The sequence below is a fragment of the Pinus tabuliformis genome, chromosome 6 (assembly GCF_031772625.1).
Source record: "Pinus tabuliformis cultivar Carrire ecotype Pingquan chromosome 6, CPIR1, whole genome shotgun sequence".
In the NCBI taxonomy this organism is placed as follows: domain Eukaryota; kingdom Viridiplantae; phylum Streptophyta; class Pinopsida; order Pinales; family Pinaceae; genus Pinus; species Pinus tabuliformis.
This window is the reverse complement of record NC_142292.1, coordinates 239,556,499-239,581,554: the sequence shown is the minus strand read 5'-3', so window position 1 is coordinate 239,581,554 and position 25,056 is coordinate 239,556,499. Positions and strand designations below refer to the sequence as shown.

At 40.7% G+C, this 25,056-nt stretch overlaps 1 protein-coding gene across 10 annotated transcripts; it reads right to left on the bottom strand.

Moving 5' to 3' along the window:
- On the bottom strand, positions 1-4,434 carry LOC149258286 (heat stress transcription factor A-1-like). 10 transcript variants are annotated; one of them, XM_089414980.1, is made up of 5 exons: positions 4,021-4,434; positions 2,078-3,131; positions 1,762-1,980; positions 1,246-1,345; positions 1-1,096 (listed from the first exon to the last, which is right to left on the bottom strand). In XM_089414980.1, exons 1-2 carry the CDS (start codon positions 4,225-4,227, stop codon positions 2,202-2,204), a joined length of 1,137 nt encoding a protein of 378 aa, XP_089271106.1. In that variant the 5' UTR covers positions 4,228-4,434; the 3' UTR covers positions 1-1,096; positions 1,246-1,345; positions 1,762-1,980; positions 2,078-2,201. The 10 variants fall into 10 exon arrangements, with proteins under 10 accessions (XP_089271106.1, XP_089271116.1, XP_089271111.1 ...); XM_089414990.1 differs by having other exon boundaries at positions 1-1,091; XM_089414985.1 differs by having other exon boundaries at positions 1-1,120; positions 1,878-1,980.
- Positions 4,435-25,056: the final 20,622 nt, after the last annotated feature.

Genomic DNA, 25,056 nt, shown 5'->3' with positions numbered 1-25,056 from the left:
TACAAATCATTTACCCTTCAGATTATGTACAGCACAGTGGTCAAGAACAGTGTATTATAGGTGTTCACTGTTTGCATTTTTGTCTGCCCGTGTGTGATTGATCTCCAGTAGGGTGATTGCTTGGATATGGACTTGCCTAAATCTTGCAATCTCTTACAGCACTTTTAGCTCAAGCTTGAAACTTTCTGAGCATTGTTCTAGGGCATTGACAATAAAGGAAATGATATTATCAGAACCTTAATATCTGAAGTTATTTTGACAAACCTCTTCATGGTGCAAAACGGAGGCTTCAATAAAAGATTATGCAACTCTTATAATGCTTAAAGGAGCAATTAAGCACTTGATCCAAGCATAAACACAGGTATCCAGCACCCAGCCTTCACACGCACCAGAAAATGCCCATCCTCTGCACCAGCCTTCACCATCCAGACCAGCATAGATAAGTAATGTGCCCAAAAGAAAGAGAGTTCCATCTGAGAAAGGTGGTCAAGAACGGTGTATTATAGGTGTTCACTGTTTGCATTTTTGTCTGCCCGTGTGTGATTGATCTCCAGTAGGGTGATTGCTTGGATATGGACTTGCCTAAATCTTGCAATCTCTTACAGCACTTTTAGCTCAAGCTTGAAACTTTCTGAGCATTGTTCTAGGGCATTGACAATAAAGGAAATGATATTATCAGAACCTTAATATCTGAAGTTATTTTGACAAACCTCTTCATGGTGCAAAACGGAGGCTTCAATAAAGGATTATGCAACTCTTATAATGCTTAAAGGAGCAATTAAGCACTTGATCCAAGCATAAACACAGGTATCCAGCACCCAGCCTTCACACGCACCAGAAAATGCCCATCCTCTGCACTAGCCTTCACCATCCAGACCAGCATAGATAAGTAATGTGCCCAAAAGAAAGAGAGTTCCATCTGAGAAAGGAGTTCTGGGATTATCCAGCACCCTCAAGCGCTGTAAGCCCCCCACCCAACACTTCAGCGTCCAAGGATCACCACCCCAGCAAACCCCACTGACGGGCAAAGTCAAGGGGGCAGCATCCCACACCCGTAAAAGCCATAAAGCATTCGTTGCACTGAATTCCTCCTGCGCTGCATCTCAGAAGGGAGGTTATGCTAATGAAAAAGAAAAAGCATAAATTTACTATTGGTACCTAAAACTTAATTTGTACATTTTATAATCTTGGATCTCTAATGTCAATAAATATGTTGTTAGACTAGTGAATGACTGCAACTCTTACCATAAACTCGAAACTCTAGTTCGTCAAGTTTTGCATGAACATTCAGTCGTTTCCAACCGCTTATCTGCTGCCTTCTCTGCAGCTCTGTCATTTTTTGCAACTTCACGGCAGAACAGTTAATGCAGCTATCAGTAAAAAAAACTTCAACCAGTCATTCACTATAAATCACATAATGCAGAGTCAAGGCAAGCACCTGCCAACCACACATAAGAAACTGCAAGGTGTACAGAAGTAGAATATAACTCACACAACGCATGACAAGCAAAAACTAATAAAAATGTAAACGACCTCAACCAGGCATTGCTGACCCGAGAACCTAAGTAAGTACTTTTGAAAGGAATGAAAATGATGCCCCAACACTTTCCCGTGTCTTCATTAAAAATGCTGGTTGTATTAATACAATTAACAAGCCCTACAATGCAATTTCCAATGTGATTTCCAACAATAAGACTAGCAAACAGCAAAGTCATACAGTCATGCAAGCATAGCAGTGCAAAGCATAAGCATGAAATGCACCTTTGACATCGATCCATGAAAAAATATAGATGGAAACAGTAGTACAATGCAGAGCAGAAACGTGGCCAAATAATCCAATTTTGTAAACCAGGTCCACGGCAAGAGAGACCACTGACCTTAAACTGCTGCACTGCTATTTTTCACTGCATTATAAAATAATATACAAATACAGGTTCAACCTGACAATTATCCAGTTCCCTTACTGCAACAGAGATCCACCTGTTTAAGACAAATAATTTTAAGCCACCTGAAAGTATAAGCCACCATAACCTATAGAATAATAGATAAAAGAGACTCTGACATCATGATTACGTACTCGACCAAGCACTCGTAACTACCGACAAGAGAGGTGAATCTCCTATGCAGAGAACTGGATCTTCTTTTCCTCTGACAAATAAGACAGGGCTGCCCCAAAAATTAGTAGCAGCCTGATTAATTCACTATAACATCCTCTCTGCAATTGAAGCAGTAAGCTCAATGGACATCGGACCACCCCCCATGTCTCTACCAATTGGAGACTTGGCAGGGGTAGCGAATGCGCTATGTGCCACTTGAGCTTCTGACTTGATAGTGAACTGGGTGTTGTCAATGAAAGTATGATCCCCGCTCATCATGTCGTCCAGATCAGTCCAGCCCAGATCATCCTCTTCAAAGCTGGTATCAATACAAGACTCGGAGTCGCAGGCATATATCTCAGACATGTGGTCTAAGTCCACGGAAGCCGGTATTACATCCTTAGATACCAGTCCAGTCCCAGTCTCGAATTCGAACTCGTAAGGCAGTATATCTGTTGTGGAATCATTGAGATTGACGAACCCATCTGCAGCTAATCCCTTTTTGATCAGCCCATCATGAATACTGATCTCCCCATGGTCAGGAGCAACTAATCCATCAGGAACTAACCCATTTGCAGCCAATTGAGGAATGTTTTGAGTCCCCAGACGTATCCTTTTCCTGCTGCCAAGCTGTCTGTTGTGAAGAATCTGGTCAATCAAGCTAGGATTCTCCATAACTCTAGCCAAGAAGGAAATCATCTGCTGGGGCCTCTGCTCGGTCACCTGCAAACGCTTGTTCATTGCCTCGACTTCCCGATCAGTGTCCACCTGTCGTTTCTTCAATTGGTCAAGATCCTGAACAATCAAGTTCTTATCCTGCTTCAGTCTCTCCACTTCCCCTGTAAAATCATATGATTCACAAGTGCCTTCATTGCCAAATCCGGAGGAGGACGTGCCACATCCTTGCAGGTAATGCTGCTGCTGCTGAGATTGAGTCGCCTTCTTGCGATGAATGGTACTCAATAAATGCTTCTGTCCTCGCAGAAATCCTTCGTTTGCAAACTCCCATCTATCTGGATCCACCTTGCGAAATCCCTGCAGCATGAGAAGAATACCAGAAAGAATCAGATTCAAGTTTTTGCACAACTACGTGCATTCTATATTCTACAACCTAGGTGGAGGTGGTGGTGGGGTGATTCATCAACTCTCTGTGTGTCCGTGTATTGAATGTGACCGCTGCCCAAATTCATCTAAATTCAGGTCTGTGTATTGAAAGTATTGAAATATGATCAGTAGCCTAATTCATCTAAATTGCGGCCTGTGTCCCTGTGTTTTGAATGTATTGAATATAAACACTGCCCAAATTCATCTAAATTGGGGTATGTGTTCCTGTGTACTGAGTGTAAAATTCAGCTGAATGGGTGTCTGTGTCCCTGTGTACTGAGTGTAAAATTCAGCTAAGGGTCTGTGTCCCTGTGTACTGAATGTAAAATTCAGATAAATTGGGGTCTGTGCCCGTGTACTGAATGTATTGAACAAATTCATCTAGATTGAGGTCCGTGTCCCTGTGTATTGAATGTACCGAATATGAATACTGCCCAAATTCATATGAATTGGGGTCTATGTTCCTTTGTATTGAATATGAACAACACCCAAATCCATCTAAACTGGGATTGGATATGCATTTCGAGGTGGTCGGGCTCATGGTGCCACATCTAACTCAGGTATCCAATACTGAAACTGGCTACTGCGTTATCCAATATTTTGGAGTTATCAGATTCAGACCAGGATTTAGATGATGGGCAAGGTATCACATACTTTGAAACTTGATACATACAACTTTCCAAACACATCAGGCCCAAATTTAGATTTATTTGGGTTTAAAATAAGTCCAGTGAATTAAACAGACTAGGCGCCTATCAGGCCCTGATTTAGAAGGATTTGGGTTCACAATTAAGTTTTATGAATTAAGCTAGATACTCACATATGTATTGAGTTGGCGAACAAAGCTGGAGAAGTTGCAGTGCTTGAAGTATCGGGGCAGCAAATGTTGGGAGAACTGGTGGGGATTCTTCACTATGAAGCTGTTGTTGCCTGCACTCCATGCAACCACAACGTCCGTGCTGGGATCGTCCACCATTTCATACGTTTTCATGATAAAAGGCGTTGAGCAGCTACTAGCCGAATCCATGTTCCTCCTTGAATGAATATTGAATTCAGATTTTATATGAATCTTATTATAATTCTATCCTCAGCTCTGTAAGACTCAGCTTACAGTTATGATTTAGCCAAAAAGTGGCCGGAATTTTTATTTTAAGGCCGCTGAAGAGAATTCCGGTACGTTCCAGATATTTGTCAAAGGGAAGATATTTTGTGGGCGGTTGTAGTTTTCGTGGGGTGTCTAGATATTACCGAATGAAAGAGGACTGAAGGTTCATTTTACGGGGTGGAAACTGAGAAATCTTTTTCATGATAAATATTTTCCATGATTTCTAGAAGCAGGATACGATCCATGCAAGACATCAATCCCATCACTCGATGTTGTGTCAAGCCTGGATGAGCCATGTGTCCATAAAGCATGTATGACATCTGTCTAGATATTTCTCCATATTTCTCCGTATGATGTTTGAATGAAAAATTAGTTTTTGTAATGGCTATGAAAATTTAAAGGTGATTTTTTTAAATTATGGCCATGAAAATTGGATTAAAATTGTAATACTAAAAATCATTAACATAGTAAATATCCTTTGTAATTAAATTCTAAAATGTTAATATTTCATATATATAATTTTATAGCAAACTTAAAAAACATTTCAAATATAAATTTTTTATACTTGTGATTGTTATTTATATTATGATATTTTCCAATTTAATGATATTTCAATGGTTTTTAAGTCACAATTCCAAGTTTAAGAGACACCCATTACGTATGGGGACATATCTTTATGCAAGGGAATTAATTTATATTTGTAATTTTTTTAATGGTGTGTTATTTGTGGTGAGGTTGTATTAGGGTGTAATGTTGGAGTGTGAGGGAGCGCTGCTGCGGGTGTGTGAGGGAGTGTGTTGCTGCGAATCAGTGAGTGTCGCTGGAGTGTGTTGTGAGGTAGTATTGTGGGAGTGTGAGTGTCGTTGGGGTGCTGCTGGGAGTGTTGTTGGAGAGATAGTGTCGCTGGAGTGTGAGGGCAGTGTCACTGGAGTATTGAGTTCTGTTGCGAGAGGTTGCTTACTCTGCTCTCTCTGGCAGTGGGTGAGTGCGGAGGGTGAGGAGAGTGCCGCGTGAGGGGTGAGGTGAGTGAGGGACCGTCTTTCTTGCCTTCCCACGGTTCATTTGGGTGCTTTCGCTTCTCAGGGGATGAGCACTGGAGTGTGTGGTGAGGGCTAAGGGTGAGAGGAACGCTGCTACGGATGAGAGGAGGTTGCGGGTGAGGGGAGACCGAGGAGTGTGTGTGAGGGAGAGAGGAGTGTTGCATGAGGGGAGTCAGGGCTTCCATGAGTGAGGCTACGTGAGAGGGGTCGAGGAGTGGCGACTAGGGACTAGGTTAGGCGAAAGGGGTTAGGTTGAGTGGCAGCAGGTGCTGTAGGGAAGGTCAGAGGCCATTGCAATGTTTTGGGAGAACAAGTCTGCCACATTTTCTCTTCTTGGTTGATAATTTAGACATAAATCTTAACTTTCCCCTATTTTGTTGTTGTTGGATGTTGGCGCTGGAAATAATTTTTAACTGCAATGAAGGGTACATCAAAGTATTGTCTAAAACCATGCCCACTCTTGAAGTAGGGAAAGGCTAAAAAAAAAAAAGTGTTCGTAGATCTATGGCTATTAAAAACCAATTTTGAGTTGAAAACATATGCCCATATAATCTTGGAATAGTAAATTGGACTGCAAACAGTTTTGAGACAATGAGAAAGCCTACAAATATATATCATGACACATAATGGAAACCCCTTTTACCACAATTTCAGCAGATTAACACAAGTAGCTCAAGTGATAAATGGATCTTTGTAAATGATAAACAGTACTTGGGGATATTAAGTATTTGGGGATATTAAAGTGCAGACAAGTTAGAAAAATGAAATAGTTGCAGGAAAAGAGACTCATCATGATTTTACCAAAAGTAACAAAAAACAACTATGTGGCAGTAGATACAAGGTACCATACTATATCGAACCGAACTGACCAGGGATGTAAAAAAGCCAAAAGGAAGGAGGCAAGAGCAACAGAGGAAAATATATATAATAAATCATTAGAGCCAATGGGCGCAATTAGCACAATTCGGATGGAAAATTTTCAGTCATTAATGGTAGACATGGAAATAAGAGAAAACAAGCTAATGGAGCAAATAAAAGAGGCTAAACCATGGGCTTAGTTAGTAAAAGCACTGACAAATGAACAAAATGATATTATATAAAAACAAATCATAGAGGCATATGAGAGAGGAAAAGGACAAAGAAGAAAAAGTGGTAAATATCATCATCAAAGGCTTGAAGGACTTTGGGGAAAAAGAGAGAACGCATATTCTAATAAGAAATTTTCTCAAGGATGAGTTGCATTGGACAAGGGGGATTCAACAGGCCAACAAGATAGGAAAGAATGTGGGAGCAGGAAGGAATAGACATGTTAGAGTTACTTTAAGAAGCATAGAGGACAAGTCTAAGATCCTAAAGAATAGAGGGTTGCTTAAAGGCACTCATATCTACTTAGACGAAGAATTAAAATTCACCAAACAAGAAGAAAGGAGGAAAGAATGGGAGAAAGAAAGATCAACAAGAGAGGTAGGAAAGTCGGCATGGTTGAAAAACGAGAAAGCCCAAGTCACTGATAGATTAATGCACAAGAAATAGGGATTCCGAGCCCCACGGAAGTACATAAACATGGTAAGGTGGAGAGGTAACCCATAGAGAAGAGGACCAAGGTTGGGGCCCATAGCTGAGGATAAAGACATTATTTTCCTTATGGAAATACATGAGCATAATGGATGTAGAGTTCCAAATAAGGAAAATTTTAGGGGCTAATATTCGCAAGTGGGCTAATTTTCCATGTTTTTTCTAAAAAATGGTTTGTTAATTTTCATTTTTTTTTCTAAAAATGATTTGCCCAAATTTTATAGCATAAAACTATTTTACCTTAAAAATCACCAACTTTTTATACAAAGACTATATAAAATTTTTAGAAATTTGAATATTTCTACAAAAATATCGTCAAACATTTTGCAAATCGCATATTAGGGACTAGTGAGATTCGCCAAGGTTTCTAAACTTTAATATAAATTTCCATCCTTAAAATTTTCCCTGGAACTTCCAGACTTTGAAGGATACACTAAAATCTATGTTTGGAATGAAGAAACTAAATCAAGGAAAGGACATGGAGGAATAATAGTCCTAATAAAAGAAAGGTGGGCCGAGATTATAAAATTGGAGAAAGAAGACCCAAATAAACAATTCATATGGCTAAAAATAATAGATATAGATGCAACAATATGGATAGATGCTTGTTATTTTGCTCCAAAAAGCTCAAAATTATACAAAAAAAGGAACCTAGATAGTGAAGACCCCTATGCAGCGCTAAAAAGAGATATCTCAAACTTTAGTACTAAGGGAGAAATATTTCTAATTGGTGATTTCAATGCTAGAACAACAAACAATCAATCTATTCAGTTGGGCAGTGATATGAGGGAGGATAACAATCTGTTATGGCTAAGAGAGAATGAAGAACACTCGTGGAAGAGGACATCACAAGATGAGAAAGGAAAGGTTTCTCACTTCTGAGCAAAAATATTAGGCCTTTGTACCCAAAATGACATGGTTATATGTAATGGCATGAAAAATTGGCTAAGGTCCAATAGTATCACTTGTAAAACATACAATGGGAAAAGCACAGTAGACTATGTTATATGCTCTCAAAGAGTTATGCCCAAGTTGTTGAACTTTAGTATTGAGTGTTGCCCTATAGAGCTAGACTTTGACCATTTGCCTCTCCTTATTAAGCTTGACATGAATATGGAATGTCAAAAGGGGGAACATACTCAACACTCACACAAGAAAGTTCATGATCAAGGGAGAATTATCCTAAATCAAGAAAATCAAGAGCTCTTTAGGGCCGCTCTTAAAGAACACCTTCAGTTGGCCAAAAACAATAATAGAGGCTAGGAGGATAATGGAAGAGATAAAAGATATATTTTCAGTAGTTTTTGTTGATTCCCTTAATACACAAAGCCTTAACTGTATGTTAAGAGATCTAATTCTATGAAGAGGATCTCCAATACCTTCCCAGCTAATCCTTGTTAGGACAAGGATTGAAAGGAGGCGAAAATATCCCTCAAAGAAAAGTCAAGTAAAGAAAACAAGATTATATATAAGCAATTGATAAAATCAAAAAAAGAAATCTATGTGAGTGCAAGGAGGAAAGAATTGATTTCTTTGGGAAAACATAATCCCAAAGGTTTTTGTAAGGAACTGCAACACAAGAAAAAACAAATAGAAAGCAGTATCACAGATGCCTAGTGGTTAGACTATGCAAAACTTCTATATGAGTGGACGAATGAGAAAAGTAAGCCTCCCATAATTGTCTCCTCAACAGAGCTATTTTTGGTTGGGGATATTGAGCAAGGTATAAAGAAAATGGCAAATGGTAAAGCACAAGACATTGATAGTATGCAGGCATAATTTTTAAAATGGGGTGTGAAGTTTCTAGCCCCACACATCAAGGAGATCTTTAACAAAGTCAATCAAGGTAGCTTTTTGGTTGAATGGACAACTAGTGTTGTTATACCTCTTCACAAAACTGGAGACATCAATAACCCATCTAACTACCGTACTATTATGATCAACCCTCTTCTTGGAAAACTTTTTGGGAGCATGCTAGAGAACAGAATCAGCGAGTGGGCAAAAAAAGAGGGAAAAAGCGCAAAGGGGAAAACTGGTTGTAGGCCTAAGCATTCTACCATTGATCATTGCATCACTCGAAAGCATTTCATTGAAAAAGTTTGGGATAGCCAAGGTGGGGAAGCATTTTGTTGCTTTGTTGACTTCAAAAGAGCCTTTGATACTATCGCTAGAGATCAGCTATGCCACATAAGGGAAGAGCTAGGGGTCCCAAAGGAATATAGAGCGGTTGTTCATAAGCTATATGAGCATGTTAGAGCCAAAATCAAAATGAAGGAGGATATGTTTGAATGCTTTGGCAGTGACATAGGATTCAAACAGGGATGTTCTCATTCCCCCACATTGTTTGGTTTATATATTGATAAGATTGAAGAATGGATAAGCACTATTGAAGGAGAAGGCATCCAATTAGAAAGATATGTTGTGAAACTGCTTTTATATGCAGATGAGCTTATCCCTGTTGCTAAATCCGTGATAGGTTTGAGAAAGCACTTGAAAGCTTTGAAACTCTTTTGTCAAGATGCAGGAATGCAAGTAAATATTAGCGAAACTAAAGTCGTGATTTTCTCCCTGAAAAGAGAGAAACAATAGGATACTTTTCTCTTTGAGAGCAACCCCTTGGAGGTTGTAGATGAGTACAAATATCTAGGAGTTGAGTTCCACTACAGGCTCAGCTGGGAGACATGTAGATCGAAGAGAATCCAAGGAGGGTGGAAATCTTCTTATCTTCTTTAGAACAGGTGTAGACAAGAAAAATTATGGGATTGGAAGACTAAGAAAACCCTCTTTGGCTTATTAGTGGTGTTAGTTATCCTCTATGGTTGCAAGATATGGGGGAGTAACATATCAAGCCTCAGATGGAAACAAATAGAAATAATCCAAAAGCATCTAATCACAAGTAGCCTCAAAGTCAAATCAACGGTTCCATATGATATACTTTTAGCTGAGGCTGACATGTTTCCAATTGAGACTTCAACGATCATTCATTTGCTAAGGTACCTAAAGAAGGTTGAAAATACGGATAAGCACCGATGGCCCATGTTGGTTGTCAAAGAAGAGCTAAGTCATTGGAAAAAGACGTGGATGAAGCAAAATAAAAAGTGGTTAGGCAAATGGGACATAAATCTGCATGACTGTCCTCACGCTAAGGAGGAGATAAAAAAGTGGGTGTTAGAAAAATTCAGGACTGCCATGTGGACAAAACAAATAGGCAAAAAGAAAAGTATATTATGTCAAAGAATTTAACCCCGCGAGGAAGCATGATGATAAAGAGTATTTGAGTTCCACAATCAAGGGAAAATCTAAAATATTAATTGTGCAGTTGAGAACTAGTTCCCATCATCTAAGGTGTGAAACCGAGAGATGGGCAACCCCTAAAGAAGAGTGAGAAGAAAGAACTTACATTTTTTGCAACACAGGGGCGGTAGAAACAGAGTGGCATTATATCAAAGAATGTGCAGCATATGAAGGTATTCGTTGTCAATTTGATAACAGTCTAAAGGTGAACAGTCTCAGTGAGATTTTTGAGGAGGAAAGACTTCACAAAATAACGAATTTCTTACTCAATATTCACAACAACGAAATTAACATGGAAAAGAATCTAAATATGGTTTAAGTTGTTTGGTGGTCCCTTAGACCATGGGGTCTTGTGGATGTCATTAAAAACCATTCATTCATTCATATAAGATTAAACAGAGGAGAGCAATGAGGTTGTACTAGATTCCTTATAAGATTAAATAGACGAGAGCGATGTATTGATGGAGTATAAGTGGGTGTTTATTTGGTTAAGTAATGGATTATGTGATATCTAATCACAATCATTGAAGATTTAAATTTATTAATTTGTTTTGATTCGATGAATTTAATTCTTCTTAGTTGGCATACTCCTTATTTGAATTTTTCGTAATTCTTTGTAGTGGTATTTATTTGACTAAGTGATGGATTACATGACATATAATCATAGTTATTGAATATTTAAGGTTGTTAATCTATCTAAGTCCACCAAAAGTGTTTATTTGGCTAAGTGGTGGATTGCACAACATACAATTATAGCTATTGAAGATTTAAATCCATTGATATGTCTGAGTCCTTCACCATAATGGATTTTTTGAGGTGTAATAGTTAACATTTATCATCTTTGCAAACACAAGATCTTTAATGGCCTCGAGGGAGCTATAAATTTGTGGTCATTACATCTACTATAAGGTTAAGGGAAATTCTTTCAATATTTAGTTCATCTTGTTGCCAATAGAAAGTTGAGGGGTTACAAATGGATTAGAGGGTTCCCACAAGCATGTTTTAGGGTTAACAGGGGGTGACGAGAAAATATGAGAAGGAAATCCATTAGGTTATAGATGTGGTGATGTGGAAATCATGTTGAGCATGGAGGAATAATGTTTAGACTATTTGAATGACTTATTAGAAGGTCAATAGATCTAGACATACCTTCTTTTTAGTCCACTTGGAAAATCTTGAGATCCACAGAGGAGGTTTCATTTGGTGTCGTACTTGTTGGAGGAGGAAACAATGGATATCATCCGTCAGCGAGCTGAAGCAATATCTAACCAAGGCTCTAGGGTGGAGGATCAACTCGAGGAAAGGATGATGGGACTAGTTAACTACTCGCATGAAGCCCTTCAATTCAAAATAGGTTTACCACCCGAGAGTTAGATTAGAATAGATCATGTAAATCCTCAATAGTTAAACAATGGGACAAACAAGGACAAAGCTTTAACTTGAAAATATGATCGACTTGGTACCAGGATTCCTTATATTGATCCTTGCAGAGATAGGTAGTCCCCATGGGATTATGCTTGGTTTTTGTTAGTAATACCAGTCTAGATCCATCTAATTTCAGATCTTTCATGCACCGAGAGGGATCAAATCCCTCGAGGTGCAAACCTTCTTTTTGGAGTGTAGAATTTGAGGAAAGGTTCGCGCTTCAAGGGATTCGATCCCTCTCGACGCATTATAGATCTGGAGTTAGATGAATCTAGTCTGGTTCCAGATGAGGGCAACAATGTCATATTTTTAGATTATCATTATTATGTATATGTTTGAGATAAACTTCATACTTTGAAATTTACATTATGTTTTCTTTGCCTGACATGACCATATAATTATGTTCTTTAATTTAGTCTATGTTGCTTGCCTTGAATGATTTTTACGTCTGTGTTTGGATGTTTTGAGTGGCTTGTGTATGCCTGTGTTTAAATGCTTTGAGTGGTTTGTGTGTTTATGTGTTTGGATTTGGATGGTAATGTTTGTGAATGTTACAGTTTTTGTGTTATATTTCTATATGTGTATGTAATTGTCTATTAGTAATTAGTTGGTGATGAAGAAGGAAGACAATCTTGTCAATAGCTTGCAAGAGGATTGATATTGCACATCTATTTCATTTAATTTTAGGTATCACAGTTTTTGACAACTAATTAATTCTTAATAGTGTCCCTCCAGGTATTACTAAATATATCTTGAAGAGTAGTTTTAATTTTAAATTTTCTCAGTTACCTCAATCTGTTGAGATGATAGATATTGTTAATAACTTTAATTATGAAAAATGATGAAATAAAAATTTTGAATGCAAAGTGACAATGTAATAGTGTTGAATGAAAAGAAAATGTGAATAATAAGAATGTAGTCAATTAAAAATAGTCTTCATTGTGATCAATCTCAAACTATTTTCTTCTACTATTCTTATTGTCACCCCTGTTAGTTTTGCCATATTTTCATATCGATTATATGAAAAGTGCAGTTGAAATCATAAACCATTCAAATATTTAACTCAAGTTATTGTAGTAAACATCTTACCTTTTCTCTCTTGCTCTCCAATATTAATAGGTTGAATTACTATAACACAAAAATCAATGCACATTGTCAATAATTTTTTTGTGCTTACACTAAAATCAATCACACTGTTAATCCAATCACTTTAAAATTAATGTACCATCATACATCCAATTACATCAAATCAGAAATCAACATCTACACTAAAATCAATGCATCTAATGCAAGCAATCAAATATGATTAGAAAAAAACATCTACACTGAAATCAATGCATCTAATGCAAGCAATCAAATAGGATTAGAAATCAACATCTACATGGAAATCAATGCATCTAGTGTAAGCAATCAAATATAATAAAAAATCAACATCTACACTGAAATCAATACATATAGTGCAAGCAATCAAATATAATTGAATAGAACACGAGATCGGGTTGGGAGGTCAAAAATGGAGGTTAGGGTTTCGGACGGGGTCTGCATTGGGATCGATGAAGGGAGACAGTCGTAGTCACACAGATGACGTTCGACGATAGGGCTTGGCTAACACCTATCCCCTACCTGGCAGCAACTGGATACTCTTGGGAACCGACCCCTGTTGGAAATGGAGAAGGTTAAACCACAACGGTTCAAGGTAGGGCGCTTTTTACTATTTTACTATTTTCTTTTCTGGTTACCCTCAACAACACACACCCTTACTAGGAGATCAACATCAGGGGCGGTTACATTTTTCACTTTCTCCTTCAGAAAGAGGAAATGGTCAGCCTGAGGGATTGTGTCGACCTAGAGCCCGAGCTGGAAGACATCTTATCTGTTTGGGGTCTAGAGCCAACTCAACAAAACTTAGACAAGGTAAAAATTCCAGCTAGATCCCCAGCTGGAAAAATGGGAGTAACTATGCTAGATTGGAACTCTGGAGATGGTTTAGGGTTTCTGGAAGAAGGAAAATCCTTCTCTACAAAGGTGGTTTGTTGGGGTTCTGACATCGGTCCTCAAGAAGGTCAGGCGATTGCAGCAAAATTTGCAGATCAAATCCTAGGGGCATCGGTGGAGCTCCTAGTAAGTTCAAAAACTCCCTCCGTGTTTCTAGATTCTATTCGGGAGGGTTGGAAGACATAGTCAAAAGCAATGGCCTTAGGGGGAACGAGGGACTCAAGTTCTGTCTGTTAAAGGATCTTTTGTCAAATGATATGGGCATGGGCCAAAGGTTGAACAAAACCCTTGCATGCAAATTAGCATTGAGTCAGAGGGTGAACAATACACTCGAACCCCTTCCACTGCTTAGTCAGGAAGATGCAACAAGAGAGGGTTTTATTCAAGAAAATCAGACTTTAAAGCCTAGGAGAAGTACACAAGTTTTCTGTGGACATTGTGAGGTAACGAGATTGTGGTCCCTCAACAAATTTTCAAGGCTTCGAGAATGAAGGGGTCTTGAGTTTGGCCCTCTGGGGGCAGGGGAGCAGACACCGAATATTGGTCCAAAAGTGGAGGGGCAATTTATAGACCTTAGGGAGTTTTTCATTCAGAATGTGTCAGTGGAGGAGTGGTTAGGGTTGTTTCCTAAGGAAGAGAAACTTTCCCAGGAGGGGAAGTCTAAAGCATTATCAGTGGAGAATGGCCAGACTACCAACCCAAAGAGAAAGAAGGGGAAAGTAATGAAGAAAAAAGCGAAATGCCCAAATCTGGTTCTCGGGGTCAACATACAGATTGATGAGGCTATGGAAGCTTCTGAACTAATTCTAGTTGGAAGAGGAAAAGGAAGGCACTACTTAGCAAAGTATATATCAGATGGATTTCTAAGGCATGGTGTGGGGCTCCGGATATTCAGGTAGAAGTGATCACTTTGGCAAGGGGATGGTTCATGGTTAGATTCAACAAGGGTGAGACTTTGGAATGGGTGTTGGAGCGCAACTGGTGCTTCAAGATAGCACCAATATTATTCAAGAAATGGACCCCCTCTTTGATGCACAAAGAGAAAAATTAGAAGAGATACTTGTCTAGGTTTGGCTTCTGGTTTTTCCTCCACAACTCTGGATGGAGGATGTCTTCAAAGCCATAGGCAAAAAATTGAGATTTTTCCTTGAAGCTGACATGTCGTTTTTGGAGACAAAGAATAGGAATGTGGCCTGAATCCTAGTAAGACTGGATCCAAGGGAGGGTTTGGCTAAGACAATTTAGTTTCAGCTTCAGGGGTATACTTACTCCTAGATTATTGATTACGAGCAGTTGCCCTTCCAATGCCATCGATGCCATAAACATGGGAATCTAGTGTGTGATTGTCCCCTGGGATTCAAAAGGAGAAGAAGGAAAAGGGGTGAGCTAGGGTCCGAAGTTTGGGCACATGCCGATGAGGAGGCCATTGTATATATAGTGGAGATTGGGGATCAACAAGATGGGGTTTCGATGCTGATGTTGGTCCAAGAAGAATAGAATGTGAGGTCTAGGATCCAAATTTTTCCAAATCTCAATCAACATCGGGAGGCTCAAGATGAGGTTGAATTCATCGGTCCAGCACCCCAGCCGGCGGGTGTTTGTTCTCATCCCCTCTCCTCTTTATCTATTTCTCTGCAATCATTATTAAATGTTCTCCCTAGGCCTGGTCCCTCCAAGCCTTTCTTGTCTAAAGCTCCTCATAGCGGTAGTGTGTCTTACACTCTGGATAGTATCATCACCTCTACCCCGACACTTAATTTATCTATGTCCTCCCCGTCTGGCCCTGAGTGTTCTTCCCTCCCTTCGTATCCCTCAAAGAAATCTCACTATAACCTGCGTCCTCGAGACAAGAGGGACCTTCCTTTAGAGTTTGTAGGAGGGTTGGGGGGTTTCCAGGAGTCCTCAATGCCTCATAAGACTCGAGGTAGGAAGTCAAACTTATCTAAGGCTCAGTTAAAAGAAAAATTGGATATTTCCAATGGAAAACAGTTATCCCTCAAAGGGGCGCTTAGAGCAGCGCAACCCCCCGTGGTGGTTACCAAATGATTATTTTGTCCTTCAATTGCAGAGGGTTTTCTAGCACTCGAAAGAAGCTAGCTTTAAAAGTTTTATTCAAAAATTATTGTCCTGACGTTATTATGCTTCAAGAAACCCTTGGGAATGGTGAGATTGTGTTGAATTCTCTTTGTAAATTGCTGTCGGGATGGTCTTTTGTGACTGCTAATGCAAAAGGAAGATCCGAGAATCTGGCCCTGGGTTTCAGAGATAGTAGTATTAAGTTGTTAAATTCCTAGGGGTTGGACCTGGTTTTGGGGGTTGAGGTTTATTCTTCAAAATTATGCTCGGAGTTCTCCCTCATTAACATTTATGGGTCATGTCAAGACAAGGATCTTTTTGGAACAACCTGTTCTCTAAATCTTTCATGAAAACCCCCAATTTGGTGGTGGTGGGGGGGACTTCAACTTTTCATTGGGAATGTATGAGACTTGGGGTCCTTTGGTCGATCCCCTGGCTGATTTCTTTTTGAAAAAACTTTGAATGGGAAAGCTTATTGATGTAAACCTAATAAAATCCATACCTACCTGGATAAACAGGCGTGCAAGTGAAGCTAGGGTGGCTAAGAGATTGGATCGTTTCCTTTTGAAGGAGGAAATTTTTAATCAAATCCCCTTTTTTAGGCAGTGGGTTGTGTTAGCGCTTGAAATTTCGCCTCAGGCTGAGAAAGGCAAACTCCAAGGCAACATCAAACCACTTAGCCTCGTAGCTAGCCCTACGGGGCAGGAGAGGGCTCTCTCTGGTATATCTCGGTAAAGATCTTCAACGGGCGAGATAACCAATAAGGAAACACTGATTTTAGGCTAGTAAACTGATAAAAAAGGTTTGAATTGGGAAGTTTTAGGATTTTGGTGGAAAATCGGGAAAAGGCAATTTTGGGTGCAGGGATTGGACACAGTTTTTGCAGGGGGTTCTTTGGGGCAAGGTAGGAGACTGTATTGATGCCTTTGAATTAAGTGAATGGATAGGAATGACCGGTGAGGGGCTAAAGAGAGCAAGAAACTTTCAAGAGTTCTCTTTAGACAGATGAAAACATAAATATTAAGCAAACTTAAAAGCAGAGCATGACAATCATGAATTCTACTTTAACACTTCATTTGCCTAATTTGCAGAAGGAAAAGTAAGGAGATGATTCACATAACAAACTTACAAGTACAAAGAGAAACACACCATCAATACATGTAACCACAGGAATCCCAAAAAGGACTGCAAAACCCTGGTCTTTCTTCCTTTGCCAAAATTGCAGAGATACAATGAGTAATACAATAGAGCTTTCTCCCTCAAGAGTCCAACCTTCCAACCATGAAAATGATTGAGAAAATACATAATATAGACCATGCCAACCCATTCCCTAGCCTCTAGGGGTCGAGCTCATCCTTCTAGGAGCTATTTCAACCAATTCTAAACTGAGCACTAAAATCTAGGCAGTCAAAACAACTTGCCTCTATAAGCTAGGAAACCAATTCATTCATTTAATTTTTACCTATCTCATGAATGAATCTTCTAGAAGAGATAAATGAGTGTCAAAATATCATAAAATTACATCATTTACAACAAGGAGGATCAAAATCCACTCCAAAAAGTCAAATCCAGTCAAAACTGCGTTTTGCTGAGCTGTAGGTGAATTTTTGTGAAAACTGCCCAACAGGTCGCGCCCTGATCCTGAACAGGTCACGCGCCTTTGGAGCTACTTTTGAGGCACTTCCAGGTGTCCAAATGAGGCAAAAGTGGGCTTGTTGGAAAGGTCTGGATGTCTACTTTCCAACCCAAGTGGAATTTTTTAATTTGGTGGCCATTTGCCCCTCCAAAATTGCAATCTCCCAAGACTGCTTCCTGTGTGTCAAAAAGGTGGCAGAAAGTAATTTTTTGCTAGTTTTTTGACCTTCTGGAGGCTCAAAACTTGATGAAATCTCTTGATAATTGCTGAGCAGGTGTATCTTTGCATGAAAAATCCAAAAATGCTGAGTTTTCCCGAAATGGAGTTGCCCATCGAATAGGTCACGCGCGGCGCGCGACCTGTTGGTGGAGAAAACCTGTTTTTTGCTAAGTTACCAGAAAACGGATACGGGTATGGGGTTTGAAACGGATACGACAAATTTTCAAAAAATCTGGATACGATACGGCAGGAAACGGCACATAATATATATATATATATATATATATATATATATATATATTATGTGCCGTTTCCTGCCGTATCGTATCCAGATTTTTTGAAAATTTGTCGTATCCGTTTCAAACCCCGTATATATATATATATATCTATATATATATATATTAAAAATAAAAAATTCATATTACCATTCATATTTCAGAATCTAAATTATCATCTATGATCTATCATGATTCATGATTCATCATCATCAATTCAAGTTTCAACTTTCAACATATGCCATATGGCATAAACATTCAACATTGCCATCATCATTAACGATTATTATAACATTCATGATTCAAGTTTCAAGTTTCAAGTTTCAACATATCATCAAGTTTTTGTTTCAAATTTCAAACATCAAGTTATCAACATGACAAGTTACACAAACACCATCATTACCAAAATTAATAATGCATACTAATTACTACATACTATGAAAGTACAAAATGAACTATGACTGGCAATCTACTATCATTACTCATAATTCATATGGTTGTTCAAAAGTTTAAAAGTTAAAAGTTAAAACACCATCATAAATTACATTTACATATCATCAAATATGTCTTCATTCATGCCACTATAATGTTCCACTTCCACATCCTCTCTAGCAGTGGCACTGGGAACATTGCTTCCATGTCCACTTGAAGATGCACCTATTCCCAGTGATGGCTCCGAATCAAACAAACTCATGTGAGACATGGCATTCAATGTCATATCCAAGTCAGGCAACTCTGGTTCCATGTCCCATAATTTGGTGGGCCCAAATTTGTATTCATCTCTCTTGTGTGACAGAAGGCGAAGGTTTGAATGAATATACACTAGTTCCTCAGCCTTCTTAGAGCCCAATCTGTTTCGCTTCACTGAATGGATGAAGCCGTATGTACTCCAGTTCCTTTCTGCTGAAGAAGAACTAGCAACCTGTGACAAGACCTTGATGGCCAATTTTTGGACATGTGGAAGTGCCCCACCATAGAAGTTCCACCACTCAATTGGACTTAATCTGCTCTTGTCCCGCATACACTCAATATCACAACCCCAACCCTCCGATCCCACAAAATGAGAAAACTGTGCACGAATCCGAAGCCCAATTTCAGGATCTACAAAAAGCTTTCTAAAAGCATTTTTAAATCCTTCTGCGACTTCTGGGTCTTTGTTTGGTGCGCTTATTTCTGGATCACGTAGCAACTCTGCAGCATAATATTTTGGATTTAGTGCATAGGCTAAAAGGTGCAATGGGGTGGTCATCTTGTTCCACCTTTTGGTCAATATATCTTTTACTTCTCTGTAAAAGATTTCATCTGGGTCATTCTCCTTGGCATTTATAACCAACCTTATCTTCTCTATCATGGAATCAATGCCCTCATACACCTCTCCCAGATTAGGCATATCTGTGTCAAACATACGGAGCAAATCCACTGTTAGGGTCCCACCCTAACCCCCTTATTTATGTCATGGGATCACGTCATAGTCAAGAGTCAATAAAGCCCATATTAATATTTGTAAGTGGTTAACTCGCAATTAATGACGGGACCACAGTTAGTTGCAAATGGGCGGTAGTATTAGATAGATGGTAAATGGGCGGTAGTATTAGATAGATGGTATTAATAAAACCCACGATATTGGCCCGTGGTATTGCATGTATGAGTCATATATAAAGGATAGAGACTCCCTGCAAGGAGCATCGTGTCTTGTTTTGTAATCGAGCTCTGCTCTATTGGAGGTTGCCCCCTCGAAGAGGCCTGTGAACATTTCTCTCTGAATAATAAAATCATTGCTATTCTGTGTTCTGGGTATATTTTCTTCGCATATTATGTGTTCTCGGTATCTTTTCTTCGCAAATTCTATGTTTGGGTATTGCTTTGTAGGTTAAGAGCATAACAAGTGGTATCAGAGCACTTTCCAGGGCTCGGTGGGATCTCCAAATTTTAGCAAAATTTTTTTGGCTAGAGACGTGTTCCGACGTCTTTAAACCACGGGATCTGTCGTTAAGTGCATAAACCTGCGGATTTGGGGAGGCATGCACGCAGGAAATACAAGAGGTGGTCACGTCTGTTGGACTCCCTTGTAACCCCTGTGGGTACCCCTTCGAGTAGTAGCGCATTAGACAGAACCACGCACGGACTGTCTTCCACGTACCCTCTGGGTATATAGGAAGCCCCCTAGCTCCCTTGAAACCTCACCATAGATAAACCTTCGGCCGTCTTGTGGCTACAGTACACCGAGAACAGCACTCAGAGAGATTACTCGCCCGTACGATAGGGTAGTCGGGTTGTACGGCTAAGGGTACGGTCGATCCTCCTTAGTTAGAGCCCTGAAACATTGGGCCGAGTACTACTGTCAGACCCTTATGTATATTGCGATCTGTAGCACCTGACACTCCCCAAGACCATAGTTCCCTTTCTATTGGGGCATCACACATCATCTATTCCAGATCAGCAGCAGCAGTTGTTCCACCATTCAGATCTATCAGATCCACCAGATCGGATATTCCAGATCAGCAGCAGCAGTTGTTCCACCATTCAGATCTCTCAGATCCACCAGATCGGAGTAGTTGTGAAGGGTTCCTGTACCTGGATATAATTTTCGCAGGACTTTTGGCGGCATTGATATTTTGAGGATTTGGCGACTGCAGTATTGATCAGGAAGGAGTAAAACTCCGTTGGGAGTCTGAGATCTTCCGGGGCGCTTATTGGTGACCTAGCCCATCAGTATCAGGACGACGAGCTGAGCAAGGTGGTACCATTCAATTTCTTAGTAAAAAATTTTAGGCGGTCCCAATTTTTCATCAGGTTGGTGTATGGTAGAAACTCGTGCTCAAGCGATGGCCAATGAAAGGATCGACAAAATTGAAAACCATGTGCATTCCCTCCAAATTGCGGTGAACAAGATCGAACTTGAGCTTCAAGGAATGAGTAACCACATACAACTTGAGCTTAAGGGAATAGGTAACCAGATACAGGAGGCACTCCTAAAGGGCAAGGAGCCAGCCCACGAGGAGGCGTATAATGGCCATGAATACCATGAGGGTGAGTCTAGCCACTCTCCTCACGTTTGGCACCCCCGTCCACCACCCAGTCAGCGACCTCCCAAGTTGGATATGCAGAAATTTGACGGTTCTCACACGTCCGCATGGCTAGCACAAATGGAGCAGTATTTCCAATTGAATCATATCACAGATGAGGGGACTAAGCTTATGGTGGGCACCATGTACTTGGACAATGAACGATGGCAATGGAAGGAATGGCATCAGCGTTGCAATGGACATTTTCAGAATTGGGCCCAATTTGCCAAAACTCTTCGCAGTCGCTTTGAACAGGAAGACTCTTTTTTGGGGCGTCTCACTAAGCTCCGATAGACGGGTACAGTGGAGGACTATATTACTGCTTTTGAAGCCTTAGCCTTCCGCACTAAGGGTCTCACAGATGAGTTCTACATGGAATGCTTTATCAACGGTCTTAAAGAAGCCATCAAAGCTCAGGTTCTACTCCACCACCCTCCCACATGGACAGAGGCTTGCCAGGTAGCCCGTAAGGTGGAACGTGCATTAACAGCCCAATCCAGCCACCCCAACTTCCCCGCTAAAGGTCGTCCCTCACAGGCTCCCAATATGACTCAGACACTTAAGATTCAAAAGGTGTCACCTGCGGAAATGGCCGAAAGAAGGAAGCAAGGACTATGTTACTACTGTGATGAAAAATATTCCCCGGGTCATAAATGCAAAGAGCACAAGTTTTTTCAAATAGATGCCACTGACTACAGCTCCACCGAGGAAGATCCACCACTTGAGGAACCGGAGGTGATCGAAGAAGATAACCAACAAGAGATTGTATCTGATGAACCAATTATTTCGCTAAATGCATTGGCAGGAATTTCTTACCCTCAAACTCTCAAAATCAGGGGTTTTCTTAAACATCGCCCAGTAGTAGTCTTGATTGATAGTGGAAGTACCCATAATTTCATCCACCAAAAGATCGCTGAAGCAGCACATTGTTTCGTCCGGGCAGTTTCTAACTTCCAAGTCCAGATTGCAGATGGGGGCACAATGAAATGTGAAGGTCGCTGTGAAAATGTCAAAATTCAAATGGGGGATTATCAATTGAAAACCCACATGTTTGCAATACACATGGGGGGTTGCGACATTGTCCTCGGCGCGGAATGGCTCCGCACTCTTGGGCCAATCACAATGGATTTCCAGGAGTTATATATGAGTTTTAAGTAGAACAACTCCACACATACCCTCCGTGGACTACAGGCGGGAGCCCCCTCTATCATCAGCTCGCATAGGATGGAAAAATTGTTAAAAAAGGGCCATCATGGAGTGGTAGCTCAATTTAATGCCATCCAGGTAGTAGACACCATGCCTCCGCCAATTCATCCTGAGATGCAACAGATTTTAAATAAACATCGGACGGTCTTTGACAAGCCTCATGAGCTTCCACCCTCGCGAGGGGAACATGATCATAGCATCACATTGGTTCCAGGGGCCCAACCCCCAAATGTGCGGCCATACAGATATCCGTTCACCCAAAAGAATGAAATAGAAAAAATCATCAAGGAATTGTTGGAAGCAGGTGTCATTCGTCCCAGCATTAGTCCTTATTCATCTCCAGTGGTCATGGTCCTCAAGAAAGATGGGGAGTGGCGGATGTGTCCAGACTTCAGGGCCCTCAATAAGTTAACAGTCAAAGATAAATTTCCCATCCCAGTGGTTGACGATTTGCTGGACGAACTCAATGGGGCTCAATTCTTCACTAAGTTGGATCTTCGCTCAGGCTACCACCAAATTCGCATGAAGGAAGTCGACATTCCCAAAACAGCTTTCAGAACTCATGAAGGCCATTATGAGTTCCTGGTCATGCCATTTGGTCTCTGTAATGCCCCCTCTACTTTTCAGAGCCTTATGAATCACCTCCTCAAACCATATCTCAAAAAATTTGTCCTTGTCTTCTTCGATGACATCCTCATCTATAGTGGCACTTGGGCGGCACATCTTCAGCATGTAGATCTACTCTTGCAACTGCTCCGCACGCATAAATTATTTGTCAAGATGTCTAAGTGTTCGTTTGGCATGGAAGAAGTTGAGTATTTGGGCCACATTGTGGGGCGTGAAGGTGTCAAGGTGGACCCAAAAAAAGATCCAGGCAATGCAAGAATGGCCTCAACCTAAGACCTTGAAAAGCTTGAGAGGATTTTTGGGTCTCACAGGCTATTATCGTAAATTTGTCCGCAACTATGGCCGCATAGCGAAGCCCCTAACGCAACTCCTAAAGAAAAATTCCTTCTTCTGGAACGAAGAAGCACAACAGGCATTTACCGCTCTCAAAACCGCCATGTGTTCCACTCCTGTCTTAGCACTACTGGACTTCACCAAATCATTTGTCATTGAATCTGATGCTTCGGGAACAGGTATTGGAGTGGTCTTAATGCAGGAAGGGCGACCATTGGCCTTCACCAGCCAACAACTAAGTGGGAGGAATTTGGGCCAATCTACCTACGAGAAGGAAATGATGGCCATCTTACATGCAATCGAGACCTGGCGACCTTACTTGTTGGGGCGACGTTTCCAAATCCGCACAGATCATCACAGTCTTAAATATTTTTTGGAGCAACGCCTATCTTCCCCTCAACAAAATAAATGGTTAGCCAAAATGATGGGATATGATTATGAGATCATTTACAAGAAAGGGAAAGACAATAGGGTAGCAGATGCATTGTTGCGCCAATTTGAGGAGGAAAGTACTCTGCTCGCAATTTCCCTCCCCATTCCAGACTGGATTGAAGAGGCTCGCAGGGAATGGTTTTCACATCCCGGGCTCTCCCAACTCATTTCTCAATTGCAGATAGATCCTAATTCCAGCAAGGGCTACTCGTGGCAGAATGATATTCTTCGCTACAAGGACAGAGTCATAATAGCACCAACATCGACCCTCAAAAGTCGCATTTTGGCAGAATTGCACTCATCTCCCATTGTAGGACATTCGGGCTTTCAGAAGACATATGCTCGCACCAGAAGATCATTTTTTTGGGCCGGTATGAAACAGGACATCCTTACTTTCGTAGCAGAATGTGACGTCTGTCAACGCCACAAAGGGGAAACCGTCAACACACCAGGCACATTACAACCATTGCCCATTCCGGCGTCAATTTGGACGGAGGTCTCCATGGATTTCATTACAGGTCTTCCAAAGTCTGGGAACAAGTCAGTCATCATGGTGGTTGTGGACCGACTGTCGAAGTATGCTCATTTCTGCTCCCTACCCCAACCATTCACACCCACTTTGGTTGCTCAAACTTTCATGGATCAGATCTTCAAATTGCATGGCATGCCCACTTCTATTGTGTCCGACCACGACCCAATCTTCACCAGTAATTTTTGGCAGGAGATCTTCAGAATACAAGGCACTCAACTCAAACTTAGTACTTCATATCATCCGCAAACAGATGGTCAAACCGAAGCCGTCAACAAATGTCTAGAAACCTACCTTAGGTGTTTCACTTCAGAAAAACAACACCTTTGGGTCCAGTGGTTACCTCTGGCGGAATGGTGGTATAACACCAACTATCATGCCACCACCAAAATGACTCCCTATGAAGCAGTCTATGGACAACTTCCGCCTTCCCCTACTTCTTATCTCAAGGGGTGCTCCAAAGTACAAGCCGTGGATCAACTCCTACAACACCGCGCGACCATGCTTGCCCATCTGTGCGAGAATCTTCATCAAGCTTAGAACCGTATGAAGCAACAGGCTGACCAACATCGCTCAGAGCGCCAATTTCAAGAAGGGGATCAGGTCTTTTTGAGGCTGCAACCATATAAGCAAACTTCACTCAAAGACAAGGGTTGTCAAAAGCTCTCTCCAAAATTCTACGGACCATACCAAGTACTTCAGCGCATTGGAGAAGTGGCTTACAAGTTGGCTTTGCCACCTACAGCAAAAATCCACCCAGTTTTCCATGTATCGTGCCTCAAGAAAGTGATTGGGAACAATTGCCGAGTTCAAACCAGTCTACCTGAATTGGACGAAGAAGGATCAATCTGGCTTCAACCGGAACAGGTTCTAGACACACGAGACAAGCACCTGCGCGGCCGCATGCTTAAGGAGGTCCTCGTCAAATGGAAAGACACCTCTCCGGAAGATGCAACTTGGGAACCAGCCACTATTCTTCAACAGTTTCCGCAGCTTCAGCCTTGAGAACAAGGCTAGTCTTAAG